At 36.9% G+C, this 18,062-nt stretch overlaps 1 protein-coding gene across 1 annotated transcript in view; it reads right to left on the minus strand.

Moving 5' to 3' along the window:
• The window catches only part of SEMA3C (semaphorin 3C), a 191,763-nt gene that overhangs the window by 94,517 nt on the left and 79,184 nt on the right, over window positions 1–18,062 (minus strand). The window contains exons 2-3 of the mRNA XM_036761052.1: window positions 10,231–10,391; window positions 7,697–7,759 (exon numbers count right to left, since the gene is read on the minus strand). Coding sequence (XP_036616947.1) covers window positions 7,697–7,759; window positions 10,231–10,391 — 224 coding nt within the window. The remainder of the gene's footprint in view (window positions 1–7,696; window positions 7,760–10,230; window positions 10,392–18,062) is intronic.

An 18,062-nucleotide genomic window follows, 5' to 3' on the forward strand; every position in this document is an offset into this window, starting at 1 on the left:
TAGCAGAGGAAACTGAAGATCAGAGATGACATGACCCCCCACAAACTCAGAGTCAAATGGGAGCAGAGCCAGACCTTCAGATGCCAAACTCTCTATATTACATTATGCTGTTGTATAAGATGTGTATGTGAAATAGGGAGTGCTGTTGAGAGCTTGGTTATGGCATATAATATGTGAAAGGGAATGAGGGAAGACAAGTTACTTCTTACAGCAAGCAGCAATTGGTCTCCTTATAGGTTCCAGTCATTGGAACCGAAGGAACTTACAGTACAGTGTGGTTGATAAAACATGAAAGAGTAATGAAGTACAAAATAAAGTACATAATTAAGTGCGAAGCTGTGTAGAACAGACTTTCTGTCTGGCTAAAGTATAACTTAAAGTGGTGCTTATCATAAAGGCTGACCAAAAATGTTAACATCTATTTGATCATCCCAACAGTGGGCAACAAATTGAGTTCTTTCTTCTGCTTAGAGCCAGCATATGTGCTTGCTTTATATACTGATGAATATTTCAATAAAACCTTTTACTTGAACTCCTGTGTAGCATGCTTTGTTCTTTTATTTACACTGGGCAAACATCACCTGACTAAATTTAGTGCCAACTGTCCTGATTTAATCAAATTTAACATTCTTATCAAATACACTGTATTTTCATTTTCAGTCTGTATGTGGTCCCTCAAAATTATTTTTGTGGATAAACTGTTGAAATACACTTAATTTATCAAAAATGAAAGTTTCAGTGAATGTTTCCAATAGCACTTTTTAGTTGGACTAGCACCTTGCTTATATTCAAACTGGTGCTACTGCCACAAATGATAACAAATTATAGATAAACAGTTCATCTAATTTGTCTCAAATTTAGCGCTTATACTCCCTTACTATAATTATCCTTCCCCAGTGTGCTAGTCCAAATGATTTTTCTTTTTGGAGAGGTAGGGGAGGGGTTGTTGCCTACACTTTCTTGCAATTGGTTATCTCTGCTCTAGACGTATTCTTTTCACCTGCCTATAACCATCCCATTTATGGAATCCTCCATGTTATAATATTCTATGACCCATGAACTCTGGGGCAAACTCCCGGTTGTGACATCACTAATAAAGTCAATCTTATTTGACTAGGCAAGACCCTACATTTCCTACAAAAGCCCAAACCCAGTTATGTATTCTTGAGCAGCCTCAATGAATTGGACAACTACAGAATCACGATTCCTATTTATCAGAACAAGGAAAAACATTAGTATGGCAACATCACAAATCCTAAAATCAGCCAGTGGTAGGTCTTAGCCCCTACCATAACTTGAGGGACAAGGGTTGCCCTTTTGTTGTTGGTTAGTTGTTTTCAGTTGCATTCAACTCTTTGTGTTTTCTTGGCAAAGATACTAAAGTGGTTTGCCATTTCCTTCTCCAGTTCATTTTACAGATGAGGAAACTAAGACAAACAGAATTTAGTCACTTGCCCAAGGTCACACAGGTAGCAAATGTCTGAGGCCAGATCTGAACTCGGAATGAGTTTTTCTGACTCCAGGCCTGGCACTCTATCCACTGCATCACCTATCTGCCCCTAAGCGTTACCCCTTTTACTGTTACCCATGCCTCCCACTCCATGCTTCCACGTCTCTAGTTAAACAACTTAGCCTTCTTTTTAACATGCCAAACAAAGACCTATTGCTTTTCCCTGAATAGCTAGTCTAGTCCTTTGGTGAAGCCTCCTTCAAGTCTCTGGAGAGTAGTCACTGCACTGGATTGGAATGCCAAGGTACTATTACAGAACTTTAATTTGAAAATAAGTATGTACTTAAGAAGTGTTAATTCTCTCTGAACTCTGAGCAACTAAAATTGCTCTCTGTCATTTTTATCTTAAGATTTGGAAGATTCAATTAGATTAGGCTTTTAAAGGTGACAGTATTTTGCACTGAAATGACATTTTTCATCCCATGATGTCTAAGTAGCATCCATACAATTGGAAAAGATGGGGGAGCTCACCTAGTCCAATCCATACCTGAATAGAAGTCCTGAATATCATGCTCAACAAGTGGCTGTCCTTCTTCTATAGAAAGAGTATGTTGGTAAGCAAAATGGGCTCCTCAGCACTTAGTTCAACCAAGTGCCCTTGAATAGTTTGGCTTTTGTTCCCTTTGAGTAGTTCAGTGTATTTCATTGAGCCTTAGTAGGTGCTAAGCCCCAGGCCCAAACCCCTACTAGGTGTAAAACCTTAGTGGGTGTGGATTGGCAACTAAGGTGGGGCCCAAGGTGGGGCTAACTCCAGGGAGGGCCTAGTTTACATGTCTGGGACAGCAGAGGCTTTTAGACCACGTGGGTTTAAGTCCGCCTCTCTGTGATGATTCTAGGTCACCTGGGTGAGTTGCATGTGTGACTCACCCCTGGCCCTGAAAAAGATATAAAACCAGGGGTTGGCTTTCTCTTCTTTGGAGCTCTTACCCACAGCCGTGGTGGTGTGCATGACTCTGGGCCAGCCCTTGTTCTGAGCTCCGGGCCGAACCTAGATGTTGGTAACTATGAATCTGTATTCTGTCTGTCTGTTGATGTTTGTAATTTGTTTGCAATTTGCTTTGAAGTTCAGTGTGCTGGTCTCTTCCCCTGAACTAAGTGAATGATATTTGTATGCTGAATTAAAGTAAGCTTGTCAACCCCTTCACCTTGCTTTCCTTAGTTAAGCAGATCAAAAGAACCTGTGCTGTTGGCAGCTTTCTGGGTGCTGGCTGTGGGTGAATCTTACACCCCCACAGAAGCTGCTAGCCGGATTGTTGAAACAAAGACCTTCAGAGACGGGGAGCTCACTCTTTCCAACAATAACACATTTCCCTTTGTAATAATCCTAATTTTTAAGACTATTTTCCTCATGTTGAGACAAAATCTGGATCTCCTTAACTTTCAGGCATTCTTTTTCTACTATATACCCAGATATATCTACCCTCCTCCTGGTAACAAAGAGATGAAGAGACTCTATAAGAAAAATAAAAGACAGCAAAGTTGCCAAATTTGTATTTATAACTGTCTTTAATAAACAGTTCAACTGCAAGGTATACTGACTGTCCAGATACCAGTCTTTAAGATAGTAACAAAACAATTTTACTACAAAATGTTTATTTTGGTTGCAACAATTATACAGACAGGGTATGAATCTAAAGAATGCCCACTCAGCATTTGGGCAAAGAACAAAGCACTATGGTTTTGAATAGCATTCTCCAAAGGCTCTAAATGGCAGCTAGATGGTACAGTGGATAGAGTGCTGGGCTTAGAGTCAGGAAGACTCATCTTCCTGAATTCAAATCTGCCCTCACACACTAGCTGTGTGACCCTGGGCAAGTCATTTAACCCTGTTTACCTCAGTTTTTTCATTTGTAAAATGAGTCGGAGAAAGTAATGGCAAACTACTCCAGTATCTTTGACAAGAAACCCCAACGGAGTCACAATGAGTCAGATGCAACCAAACAACAAAAAACAAGGGACTAAATGTGTTGATGTCACAAGATCATAGTGATTATAGCTTTTAGAGACCATCTTTCCCAAGGCCTTCATTTTACACATGAAGAACCTGTGACCCAGGGAGATTACATGATTTGCCCGACATCATACAAGTAGTAACAGAGGAAGGACCTGATGAAATGATTGCCTGGTTCCAGAGCCAGCACGTCTCAAAAAAAATTGCCCCAGATGAGTTATTTTGAAATTTTCAACTTTTTAGACACAGGCCTGGTTGGTGAGTCAGATTTCCACCTTACCGTAGGTTTAGCAGCTACTCCACACCATAAGGAAAAAAAAAAAAAACAATACAAAGTGAAAAATGAAGCCTGATGTGGTAGAAAGGCCATTTGATCTGATGTAAGAGAATCTGTGTTTGAAACCTAACTTGGCTACTGCAACCTCAGAAAAAGTCACTTAATCTCTCTGGGCATTATATTTTCTCATCTGTAAAATAAAGGTCTGGGTGAAATAATCTCAAAGGCATTTTTCATCTCTGAATCCTACAATCATATGACTAAATATTTAACAATGCTTATCTACTGAAACCTGGGAGGATTCAACAAAAATAAGTGACCCGAAAGTTATTTCCTTTGTTTGTAATTCTTCTTTAATCACTACGCAGCTTAGAGAGCTAGCAAATAAAACTTTTAAGTTACTATTTGTTCACTGATAGGCCTAGACTCTTACCAATTGATATTCCTTGTTCCATTTCCGTCATTTTGGAAATGAAGAAATGAAGCCCTTTTAATAACGTTATTATTAAAGAAAACGTCCTTACCAGTAACATAGCGCATCATGGGCACAGAAAACCATACAATTAATAAATTCAGTAAAGGTTGATATTGTATCTGTGTCATGTTTATACATATGTATAGGTATAGATTATGCATATGTGTGAGAGATCGTAGCTATTTTATTTAAAACTATTCAACATTGGTTATTTAGTAGATTCATTAAACCCTATTTCCGTGGGTGTGCCTCGGCTTTCAGCTCAAAATATTTTTCTACATCAATAAAATATAAAATTATATGGAGAACTACATGGAGCATGGGGGCATAAATACCAAGGGGTTGGAAGGAGAAAGGGTAATGGTATAATTATGTCAGAAAAGGCTGTTAGAAATGGAGAAAGAAAATAAATATCTACCATCACAACTCAATTTCCCATATGACTGCTTATCTGTGAGAGTATAACGATGCCTTATTTGCTGTGATTTAATTTTTAAAGTGTACTCTATTATGGTCTAATAAATGTGACATTTCATCAATAATTTTAAAGTTTGTATCTAACGGATTTAGAAAAACCTATTTTTTATCATTGAGTCTGTCTTCTCAATGCATTAAAGTCCCTGTCACCCTTCTGCTTTGTATAAAATATAATAAAACATGAGAGTCAGATCTATTGTATGCAACGAAGAAAAAAGATAAAAATAGGACGTGCAGAAGATTCAACTTTAGGTGTTTACAAGAGAGTGTATTAATACCTCCAAAAAGTTACTTTTAGTTGAAAAGTTTTTGTATCTAAAAGCTGCTAATTTACTTTGGAATTATTAACTAGTTGTTTTTTTTTTAACTATGGAATAAGAAGGAATAGTGGATAGAAAGTCAACCTCAAAATCAGGTATATCTGGGTTGAAGACCCATCTCTGACATACACTGACTGTGTAACCCTGGGCAAGTCATGATGTTGCCTCTTCAGGACTGTAGGCAATTCTGTAAGGCTCTAAGATTTCAGAGCAGGTGACAACATACATTGGCTTACTAAAGGAGCTTCCTCATTGGGAGTACTATCTACAGATCTGAGTATAAAACAAAATAATTTCTTTTTTGAAAAAGCCTTTGGATTGAATAGTATAAACTACCTCTTAGCAGATCACTCTATGTTAAATAATTTAGTTTCTTTTCTAAAGATATACTGTGAATATGCCCTTCCACAGGCAACAAGCACCATCCTCAACACCCTGAAAACAACGAAAAACATCATCTCTACACTCAAGAAACATATAAGAAGAGTAATGAAAAATGTTCACTCAGAAATGTGATAGAAGATAATGGGTGACAAGGGCAAAGGCCTAAATGAAAAGTTCCGAGAGATTGATAGGAGAATTCTTTTTACCTAGGCTAGTTAAGTAACAAGGGTAAGAGGCCAGAGAGAGGAGAAAGAGCCTTGGAGACAGAAATCAAACTCTGCTACTAACTACTCATGTGCCTTCAGGCAAGGACAGGAAATTGGTCTCTTGGACCCCAATTTCTTCATCCGTAAAGGGTAAGTTATAGACTTGATGACTCTGAAGATCTCTTCTAGCTCAATTCCATGATCCCATGACCCTGAATCACTTTTTCAGGAGAATGTGGAAAATCAGTGGGAATTTCTGGGACTAGAATCCACAAGGAGATCTAGGTCATCAGTGAATTCTCTGATTTATCTTCTGTTACCATATTAACTAAAGCTTTTTGAACAAAGGATAATCAATTACTAGGATTTGTAGCCACAGGACATTACTGAACTACAAAGTATTTTTGAGGCAAATGGTTCAGTAAAAGTCAAATATACTGTGAAAAGCATTCATTGGAATATATATGCAAGCTAATATACACCACATTAATTATTAGGTTGTAATTTTATTTGTGCATGGCAAATCAATTATACAGACTCATTTTTTTCACATTTTTTACCCCTGAATGTCTGTTTTATTTTCCTTTTGTTATACTCTCAATGCACTCTTCTGGGGAAGAAGAAACAAACTACTTCTAAAACCTTTCTCATTTTCCCTTTTAGCTTGTGTTCCCCCTCTTCACAGGGCCACTTCCATGAGAAGGACCCATTTAATCAGATTATACTCTGTTTCTGCCATCATAAGTAGAATAATTTAGCTACATGGTGTGACCCACAAAATGATGCAACTGGATCCTCACTAGCTGCAGCCCACTTTAGCTCCTCTCTGTGCTCAGAGCCAAGTCTTCTTCTTCTATGACTGTGGCTATTCATAGTCTATGGACAAAATTCAAATTGTTTAAAAAAATCTCTTAAACTCATGGACAGAAAAAAACTTGTTCTTTTGAGTTTCCTTTGTGATTCACAGTATCTGCTGCCTTTCTTCAAAAGAGAGTGGTAATCCATCTCTGTGAAGCAGTGATACTTTTTCAATGTAAAGCCCTAAGTAACTCCTTAAATCATTAGATTATTTTTCTTAACTATACAAAATGCTCCTCAGTATAATACCAACTATAATGCCAAAACTTGACAAACTGAGATTCAGCTCTTTTTAGTTGCTGTTTCTATCTTTGGAACATTATTTTCACGCTTTTTACATCTAAATCCTGGTCCCTAAGATGCATCCACTTGTCAGCGTATTAGGCATCGCTAGGTCCCACTCTATGTTGAGTACATTTATATTACAGCTCATCACTTGGATGAAACAAACAAAATTGCATATATTCTGTGGTTCATAAATTCCTTAGAGGCTCATTTCTATAATGAAATAATATTCCCTCAATTTTAATATCATAAACCACCCAAATTTCTATGTGAGCTTCCACAACTCATTTGACCTCTTATGTTGGCAATGGCAAAATACAATAATATTATATTTGTAATTGTAATATTGTAACCTCATGATTGAAAATTTTAAGATGAAGTGCTCTTGGCTACAGTTTGACATGAACCTGTAATATTTTTTCAAGTATTATACATTGACCATCTATAGGTAGGATGCATGCAAGTTCATTTAAATGACATGCCCTTAAATTAAAAACCAAACAAAACACTAACAAAGGGCCTTAATTTCCTGAAGCTGTATGCCTCTGGAATGTACAGGCTAACCACTGCCTTTATGCTAAAATGGTTTTTCTTAGAAAAGTCCATATAGCACCTGGAAGCTGCTCCAGGCACTTTCATTGTCATTACTTGAGCAGCCTGCCAAGTATCCTCTTAGATATATTAGGAGCAAAAATAATTGCTCAAATCTATCACTAAAAACATCTAAGCACAATCACAAAAGTAAAAAGAGGTACAATTTTCACCCAGATGGAAGATCTGAAAATGCAGAAAACATACAAATTCCAAGTTCATTGAATTTCTATGTCATAATTTCAAATAAGTATTTAAAACATTAACATCCTTTGTCTCACTTCTAGTTGCACTCAAGGTACTCTGACACAAAAGCCAAATGTTTAACAATAACACTATCAAAAAAACAAAAACACACTCACCGTGGGGTCTTTGCCGGCCATTTTGCACTCTTCAACTTTGTTTGCAGATGCTGGCCAGAAAATCTGTTTGGAAAGAGAAAGGTCAGATAAGTTTTTGTTGTTGTTGTTCAGTTGGTTTCTGGTTGTGTTCAACTCTTCGTGACCCCATGTGGGGTTTTATTGGCAAAAATACTGGAGTGGTTTGCCATTTTCTTCTCCAGCTCATTTTACAGATGAGAAAACTGAGGCAAATAGGGTTAAGAGATTTGCCCAGGGTCACACAGCTACCAAGTGTCTAAGGCCACGTTTGAACTTAGGTCTTCCTGATCCAGGCCCATCGGGCCACCTAGTGACCCCATAATACAAGTAGCATACATGAATATTATTGATGAGGGCACAGTCTCTGGGAACCTCCTTGAATCTGGAATATAGTCTCTGGGAGCCCCCTTGAATCTTCCAACTAGATCTGGCCTTTCCCTAAGGCCATAAGCTTCACATTATCATTAGGCCCAAATAGATATGCATGCCTTCAGTTACTTCCCAACCTTGATACTATTGATATTCCTTCAGGAACTTCCTGACCTTAGTTCCATTCTCTAGGTTCCTGGACTCTGACCTCACCTGGTCCTCCTTAGACTCCTCCTCAAGACCCTCCCTAAACCCCTCCTCTAGTCACCCCAGACCACCCCTCAATCCCTCCTACAGTCTTTGTGTATATAATCTCCATCTTGCCTCCATGAAGGGGCTCAGATTCAATCTAATTCAGTAGGTTGGATCTGGCCCGCTTGTGGAAACAGGCATCACAAAGTGGGGGATTTCTTAAGACAGCCCATTATGGTGAATCCCTAATAAACTTTCTCTTTTCCTTTGGCTGAGAAGGCTTGAGTCAAATTCTTTCGGCAGGACCCGGCATGTAGGTATTTTGGGGCCGTGGCGGTCACCCCTGGAAACCTATAGTTCCCTACAATCATCATTTTTACAATAACCTCTTCATTATCTTCATTTAATTGTTCCTAATATGGTCCTTTCAAAACACATCTAAGATCACTCTTCTGTTCATTTATACTTTCCCATTATAAGAGTGGCTTTTCCCAAAGGATTTTGTTACCATAAGCTCATTCTAATAAAATAAAATAGGGAATTGAGTGGCCATTTTTTTTCTTTCTGTTTGATTCTTAAGTTCTCCTGACAGTATCACTTAATGATAGGTAAACAGTATCAAATGGATAGTATCAAAAATATACATATCATCTATGAATTGCCTAATGTTGATACCCAAATATATCGATATGATTTTTCATACTGTGATTATGCAGTAGATGCAGAATAGTCTATACCCAAAAAGAATATCCCACTGTAACATAAAATTACAATGTTTATATCAATTATGACTTTTTGAGGTCCAAAAATCTGCTAAGTGTCTGAGTCAAGATGTGATTCAAACTCAGGTCTTCCTGACTCTAATTCCAGTGCTCTACTGCCTGCACCACTTAGCTGCTCTATTTAAAATGTCAAAATATACATTTAGAGAACTTTCTGTTAGCATTTCCATTAGAATTATTCTCCTTTTCTCAAAGAGTTCAAGGCTTAGTTCATGATCTCTCTATTTCCAACTCCAACCTAATACTCTAGGATACACACACACACACACACACACACACACACACATATACATATGCGTGTGTGTCTATATATGTGGGGGGGTATATATATGTATATATGTATGTATATGTGTGTGTGTGTGTGTGTATGTATATACTGATATTCCCTCAAACATCCGTAGCTCCAAATTCTTCAGTCTACTCCCCCTCTCCATGGTCTGCTCCTTTATAGGGAGTAGGAACATAATAGGGACAGTCACACACTTGACCACGATGCCATTACTCATAATCATCCAATTCCCACGATCAAGAACTCTGAAATTCCTTTATGTAATTATAACATCACACACATATATCTACATATATCTATGGATATAGATATATAGTTCCTTCTCTCTCCACTCCAACCCATCCTTCTTATATAAACAAAAGTGATTTTTTTTTTCTGAAACATAGATCTGACCTTGACCCAACTCTAAACTCGATAAACTTGGTTAACTCTAGGATAAATTCTTCTAATATTTAAAGTCCTTACAGCCTGTTTGTGCTATGCTAAATAGCGCAAAAAAAAAAATGGCAAACTAACTGAAAAATACAAAGTGATCTGTAACTTTCCTTCCAAGTGTCAAGTCTCTTCAAATTTATGTGTGTGAAAAAGTCCTTTTTTCTCTTTTATCCTACTTCATATGTCCATCCATTTCCTCAATTCCCTTTTTCCATATTTTAGAGCACAAAGTATCGCTACCTGTAACTAGATGAGAGAAACTGGAATAACTATTATTTAACTTATGCTCCCTAAGTAATAAACCCATATTTTTCACTGAGCTACAGGCCTGGAATCTTGCCTTCTGGTCTAATGAAATACACATTTCTTTCTCTTTTTCAGTCTGTACACAACAACAGAAAAACACATTATGAGGCAATTTTGAGTTCTGAAAACATTTTTGAACTTACACTCAGAGGGTCCTGGCTTATGTTATTGATATTCAAAGACAGAATGTGATCTTTGCTGCCCACATATATCCGGTCCTGATCTTCATCCATTAATAATATCCTGTAGTCTAATGGATTGTGGGAAAGACTGTAATATTCAGAGGTCTTGGTTTCCCGTAGCTCTGAAACAGTGAATAGCAGAAATTAGTTTAAAAAGTTTCTTGGTTTTGTGATTTCATTATTCTCAACAATCTAAAAAGAATGCCTGTATTTTCTGCCCATTAATGACACAGCAGTTTGGTACCTTAAGTAATTCTTCTTTCATTTTCATTTATGTTGTTTTTTAAAGGTTGTCTTTCATAAAGCAAAAAGATTTCTATACCTGCTCAACTAGCAAATGTCTTATTATTTTCATTGTCATAATTTATTGCTTTGCTGTGTAAGACCGAGCAAGATTAAACAAGGGCAATCTATTATTGTTTACGAAATGATGAGGTACTTGAAAAGAATTCTTAGGGAAGCTGGTACAAAGCAGGCAGGAAGCAGGGCACACACTTTTGGGTGATAATAATGGATAGAGTAGTTAAAGGATGGGGAATCAGGAGATCATGGACATTAAGTTACTATGCGATCTTGGACAAATGATTTTTCTTTTTGGGGCCTGTTTCTTCATCTGTCAAGTAAGGGGAGTAGACAGGATAGTCTCCAGTTCCCCATCCTCCACTAGAATTCTATGATTTATTTTTAACAGAATCATTTGAGCCACACAGGCATGTGAAATTCTTCATCCCATTATTATTTTGGGAACCAACAGTTAAGAATCAATTCCAGTGAAAAAGCCTGATGCTTACAAATGGATAGGTTGAGCAAAGGCAAGAGAGTGTAAATTATTTCTGATCACCCTTACTATGCCTCATTCTTGACCTTAACTGACCTTATCTATTCTCAAGAGGATCATTCATTCTCACTTCAATATTCATCTGATCTTTAATCTCCACTATGGTGGTCACTATAGAGAACTCTTAACTAAGCTGATGCATTATTCAATGGTTTTAACCGGGGTGGTAGGGGTAGTGGTAGAGAGGAACCAGACATTTAATCATTAAACATTATTCTAAAATAAGTCAATCCACATCTTTAAAATAATCCATTGTATCTAAAAGAAAAAAAGGCACATGAACAAAGATCCATAGTTATAAATAAACCAACAAGTGAACTGCTAAACCTCATCTCATATGCAGAGCCTCATGCTCATTTAGCAACTTTCACAATGAATAAATGCCTTTGTAATTGACCTTTGAAGACAATGAATATACTGTGACAATAAAAAGGTCAATATTCATTACAGCTGATATGATTTTCTCTCTCCAGTCAAAATGCTTCTTGATCACATTTAAGCCTCTTGTCAAAAGAATTCAATAGCTCTTTTGTTTTCTTATTATTTTCTTACCTGAGATTCACAAATCCTAGGAAGATGTCTGTTGTTCTGGGATTAAAGTTTCAAAGGAATACTCTTTTCAAAGTTCTGTTAATTGAATTACAAATATTTCTCTTGAATTTTTCTCCTCTTTGGGATTTGAGCTAAGCCAAAGTTGACAATTATGGGGTTACCTATAACGTGCTACAAACTCTGATACCTGAATCTTAAAAATAAAGCAACTGATTCCCATTTCATAAGTTTAATAGGTGCCAGGCCCTGTTCTAAGCACAGGGATAAAAAGAACCAGTAAAATCAGTCCCCGCCTTCAAGGAGTTTACATCCTAATGGGTGATACGACATATACATAAATGCATATATATGACACACACGGTTAATTCCAGGAATTTAAGAAGGGAAAGTACTACCATCTGGGAGGCAAAGAAGGGTCTCTTTTAGGAGGTGACATTTGAGTTTAGTCTTCAAGAAGGCAGCTATTTTTAGAGGTAGAAATGAAGCTATAGAACAGCCAGTTATAGGCACAGAAAGGGGGGATGGAGCACTGTGTGTGAGGAGCGGGAAGACTCTCAGAATAAATGGACCATAGATTGTGTGGAGTACAATAATGTATAAGAAACCTGGAAAAATCAGAAGGCAGTGACTGTAAGGAATTTTAAATGCCAAATAGAAATTTATACTAGAGACTGGATTTACCACTGGACTTTATTGAGTGAAACATGGTCAAACCTATGCTTTTGGAAAAATCTCTTTGGAAGCTAGGCAGAATACGGACTGAAGAGATTTGAGACAAGGAGACCAAGTAGGAGGTATATTGCAGTAGTCTAGGTGAGAGGTCATGAGGGACTGCACTAATGTGGCAGCTATACAGAGAAGTTTTCTATATGTGCGTGTCTGTGTGTGTATACATATATGCATACATATACATACATGTATGTGTATACATATATCTATATACACAAGCATACACATCTACATATGTGTAGATGAGTATATGTGTGTGTATATATTCACATACACACATATAGATCGATAAGTATATTGTGTATGTGTATGCACACAACCATACCCACACCCACATACACATATATCCATTGTATATGTGTATATGTACGTGTATATCCAAGAAGGCTAGGCAGTTCAATGGTAAGAGTGCCACACCTGGAGTCAGGAAGACTAATCTTCCTGAGTTCAAATCCAGCCTCAGACACTTTACTAGCTAGGTGACCCCGGGACAAGTCACTTGACCCTGTTTCCCTCAGTTTCCTCATCTGTAAAATGAAGTGGAGAAGGAAATGGCAAACCACTCCATTATCTTTCCCAAGAAATCTCCAAATGGGGTCATGAAGAGTCAGACACAACTGAACAACAATAAAGTGTGTACATACATATACATACACACATACATCTTCCGACCACACAAAGTGTTAGATTCTTTAACAGAAGATATCTTAGTCATTTAAAAAAAAGAATCACAAAATGACCTGAAAAAACATGCTAAGCTTCATTTCACATTATAAATGATGCCTACAATAAATCTAAGCCTACACAAGAATAAATCTATGCATACTACATTATCTGGTACTTTTTGTTATTGCTACTCTGGGTTTTCTAACTCTGATGCCTTTTTCTATGTATTTATGAAACTATCACTCAAAAATATTTCCCTTCACTCCCCAGTACTGTTTGTCTCAATTACAATTAATTTTGGAACCAAGATTCCTAACCTTTTTAAGTGAGTCCTTTTGGGAGTTGAATAAAACCTGTTTACCTCTTCTCAGAGTAATGTTTTAAAATGGATAGAATAAACTACATTTGATTACAAAGGAAATCAATTTTACTAAATACACTTATAATTTTTATAAGAGCTCACATTTCTCAGATTAAGAAACCCTGGACTAGCCAAATTATTTTTAAGATAATAGGACCTTTAAAAGTTCCTTCCAGCTCTAACCCCTATTATCCTAATAAACATTTTTTGACGTTTCACTAATAAGGAAGTAGGAAAGGCAAAAATAATAAAACTGATTTGGGTATTAAAATATTCCAACCAATATTCAGTGGTATATTCTCTGTCAAAATATTTGTCTATTATCTTGTAGATTCACTTGTTTGTTCACTTAAGGAAACAGAAGAGCATAGCAGTATATCAACTTAACTTACTGTCCAAGTCCTGACTTGCTATTCAACCCAACAACCCAATTACTGTTCACACTTCAACAGCCATGGAAGTTTCATCTTTGGTTCTCTCTAGGAAAGGGCTTTGGACCACTCTTGTAGGTTTAAGAAAGCAAGCACTTTGAAGCTAGGGCCTGTTCTATTTTTGTCTTTGTGTAACTGACACCTGTTACAATGGCTGATGGTAGGCACTTAATCAATTATTACTGACAAAGTAGGAAGATGAAGAGATGCCCAAGTCTACAGCTTTACTGAGAGCTAAGCCTAAGAGGTAATGTCTACATTACATATGATAAAGAGGCCCACACAAAGCTAGAATTAAATGAGATGGTGAAAGGACCAGCTTTGGTTAACACACTCCTACTTAAATTCTCTTAAGCCACTATGTAGCCTAAAGTTGTCATAATTGAAGTTACTCAAGGATGAATGATTTGACTGCAAAGAAAACGAGTGGACAACAGAAAATGCTATCAGTATGGCTATAAGTAGTTCGTTACGCATTTTGTTGAATCTCAACTGAGGCATGCCTTGCTGAATTTCATCAAACTTTGACATCTTGCTTAGATTGTAGGAGTAGGTAGCAAATACTGGTTTTGGGGAGAAAAATCTTTAATTCTGTCCTAGTTATGGCTTCAGCTAAGATGATATAGTACTAGAAAGGTGAAAGGTCACACAAGGACTCTGGGAACTTGGAAAAATTTCCTGGTAAATTAAATTATTCTAAAAAGCAAAAGCTTAGTGCGTGCTTCTGCCCAGAAATCCAAATTACTGTAGTGTCTCCATCATGGAAAATTACAGCAATACACCCCATGCCAAATTTCCCTAAGGGAAATCCTCAATTGAACAAGTGTCTCACCTGAAGTTCGCAGTCACATTTACAAGTCTTTTTACTTTTCTTCATAATGAAAAAGATTGTACCCTTTAAGCTTGCTAGAGTTACAGGTTTGCCCCAAAGCGTGACATACCCCAACAAGTGAAGTTCTTAGCACTCAGACTATTTAATATTGTACAGCAATCCAAACAAAGCTTTTAATATATTCCATCTGTAAATCTCTCTATAACCATAACCACTGAAGAATAACTTTAGTTCTCTGTATTCAATCTGTCAGTGGGCTCTGTCTCAGATTTTCAGAGGTGACTAAGTCAATACCAATCTGATTCATGCACTCAAAAATTTGATCTTTGGACAATGATGATAAAGTTTTTTATTACCTATATAAAATATCTGTAATACCAAACTTTAGGGACACATTCTCTGCTTCAGAACCACTAGACCTTTCAAAAACTCTTAAGATTTGGCAAGAAGGAATAATGGGCATTACATTTTATTTATCTATCCAGTTAAAAGTCAATTCCAAGAAAGTTTTCCCATTAGAAGCACATGCATGAACAGAAATAGGAGGAAATTTGTAAAGTCTGATTAAGTATATTTTTTTAAGGCTTATAAAGCTTACTGCTTATTCATTCAACCAACATTTATTGAGCCTTTACTGTGTGCAAAGCACTATAATAAACACTTTATAAGATACAAAGCTAAATATGGAACAGTTCTTGAACATATATATGCATATCTATATATATATATATATATATATCTTCCATTCTATTATGAAATGGAAGAAAAAATCATTAGACTACTTTCTAAAACATCCAATTTGAATTTCCTACTGGCAAAACTACAGGTTTTAAATCAGATTCCTCATGAGACAAAGATCAAGGTCACACAGCCTATAGATTCAATAATAATGCTTCTGGCAACATCGTTTTCTTTGCTGCATTATATATCTTCTGAAGAAGTAGGCACTATCCTCTCTCTTAGAAGTGTTCCTCCTCCACTCTTTTTCCTCTTTTTCTTTCCTTTCCTCTTTCTTTTTTTTTTCTTCTCCTCTTCCTTCTTGTGATTTATCGTCATCATCCACAGTCTTTTTTTTTTTCCTCTCAGAGGCACTCAAGATATTAAGACTACCAAGTAAGGAATGAAGGCTGGCTTGTTCCTTTAGGAAAAGGAGGCTGATCAGGACAAGGGCTAACAAGCTGCAGCAGACTGACTGGCAGCCAGTATCACCTACCTATTTCCTAACACAAACAAGGAAAGAAATATGGGAAGACATAGAATGCAGCACAGTGCCAAACCCCACACTCGGAAAATCAAAATCAATCAGTCTTAAAAGAAGGGGTAGCGGACTCCAGGAACAGCAATAGTAATGACCAAGAATCCCTCCTCTAGGCACTCTGCCAGGGAGAACAGTAGCCTATGGACAAGGAGTCACCAGTAACTTTACACAACACCTAGTGCCTGTGATTCCTCAAGGTACAGGAAACCTGAGATTTCCTTTCGTTTTCAATGAGAGTTGAGGGTGGGGGTGGGGAAGCGAATTGAGTGTGTTGAAGTAGAAAGGACACCGAAGTGAACACCAGAACTTGGCACCCAAACAGATGTAATAATAGTTTCCATTTAGATAGTGCTTTGTGGCTTATAGAGAAAACACTTTCTTTCTAACAACCCTGTGGGATATTGTGGTGACAGCATTTTTGTTCTCATTTTATACACTGAGGCTTAGAGAAATTAAATAACTTGTTTTGTGTTAAAAAAAAAAAAGAAAGGAGAAAAGGAGGTAAAGGGTAAAAGGAATCCAGCATTGGGATTTGTCAAGTCATGATCAATGAGAAAACAAAAGGGAAAGGGATTTGAGAGTAGAGAATGACTGCAAATTGAAGAGATTCAGAGCTATTAGGTTTCAGAGGCCAGGAAGTCCAAGCTGTATGACTAAGTGAAAGTCATTTTACTTTCAAGGCTGTTTTGTAGTGGCACAAGCAAGAATTAATGTGATCTGCTTGAGTCTTTAGTCCTGAGTCCCTTAAGTCAAAAGAATGGTTTCATTACCTTTTAAGGAAAAGTTATTCTAACTTGCATGGGGGCAAGGGGTTAGGGCATTGCTCTCCCTACCATAATGCTTAAACTATTTTTTTAAAATTTTAATAAAAAGGAATATTCTTTATGAACCATAAAGAATCATTTAAATTGAATTATCATCATTACAGGACTTTGAGTGTCACCAAATATATATGACAAAAATTGAAGGAAATAAAGTTATATATATCCTGAGTCACAATTTTAATGACAGATACAAATCTAGACATCAGAGGAGAAAGGGATTTCAAATTCTATTTTTTTTCTATAACATATCTTTCTACCTAAAGAAAAATAACATTTGCAGTTACAAAATCTTGCAGCTTATAAACCACAAATAACTATACAATCATTGGCAATCAAAACCAGCATCAGGATTCAAAGCTAAACTCATTAACAAGTATTCTGAGAAAAAATTGGTGGTCCTTAGAATATGGAGAAAAGAGATAACATTTACCCCTCCCCCACCCCTACTGCCAAATAGTCAACAAGTGTTGGTACTTCAATATAATTTTGAATAAAAAGGAAATATATTAGGTATCAGTGGTTTATGATTTCACTAGTTCATCTGATATTGTCCTCTTATAATCAACAATATCTAAATTGTTAGAATTCTCATCTTTCTTGGCCTCTCTGCAGAATTGCACACTGTGCTTCATCCTTATCCCAAATCCCCAGCTGTTATTTTCTACTCTCAAATCTCTTGCCTTCCTTTGTCTAATAGTTGATCATGCCTTAATAAACCATCATCCTTGATGACTCCTACGTTATGCTTTTCTCCACTTTCCATATGCCACTGGATGGAGCTAAGAGAAAAATCATGTACTTATAATAATTAGGACCACTATTTTTTTTTCTATTCTCAACTGGACCCACATTGAAGGAAGGTTTTCAATCCTACTCCTCCATGCTCCACTCTCTGTTTACAACTTGGCAACTTGGCTATTCTTCAAGCTTTTTTCCACATTACTGCCATCCTTGTACTCAGAACTCCCTCTCAAACTAGTTTACCTTCAGTTGCACTAAAAACTCCATCCCCCTCCTCATTAGATGTAAGAGCTATCCTTCATACCTAGAGTGTTCTCTCTCATCATCTTCAATTCTTAGCTCCCCTGGTTTCCTTCAAGTCTTATCTCTTTTTTCTAGATGAGGTTTTCCCTATTCCTCTTAGCTTCTGGCACCTTCCCTTTCAAGATTACTTTTGGTATGCTTTAAATTAGGGCAGCTAGGTGGCAAAGTGGATAGAGTGCTGGATCTGAAGTCAGGAATACTTCCCAAGTTCAAATCCAGACTCATATACTGTCTAGCTATGTGACTCTTGGGAAGTCA

Source organism: Trichosurus vulpecula, chromosome 5 (assembly GCF_011100635.1).
Source record: "Trichosurus vulpecula isolate mTriVul1 chromosome 5, mTriVul1.pri, whole genome shotgun sequence".
NCBI classification, from domain to species: Eukaryota; Metazoa; Chordata; class Mammalia; order Diprotodontia; family Phalangeridae; genus Trichosurus; species Trichosurus vulpecula.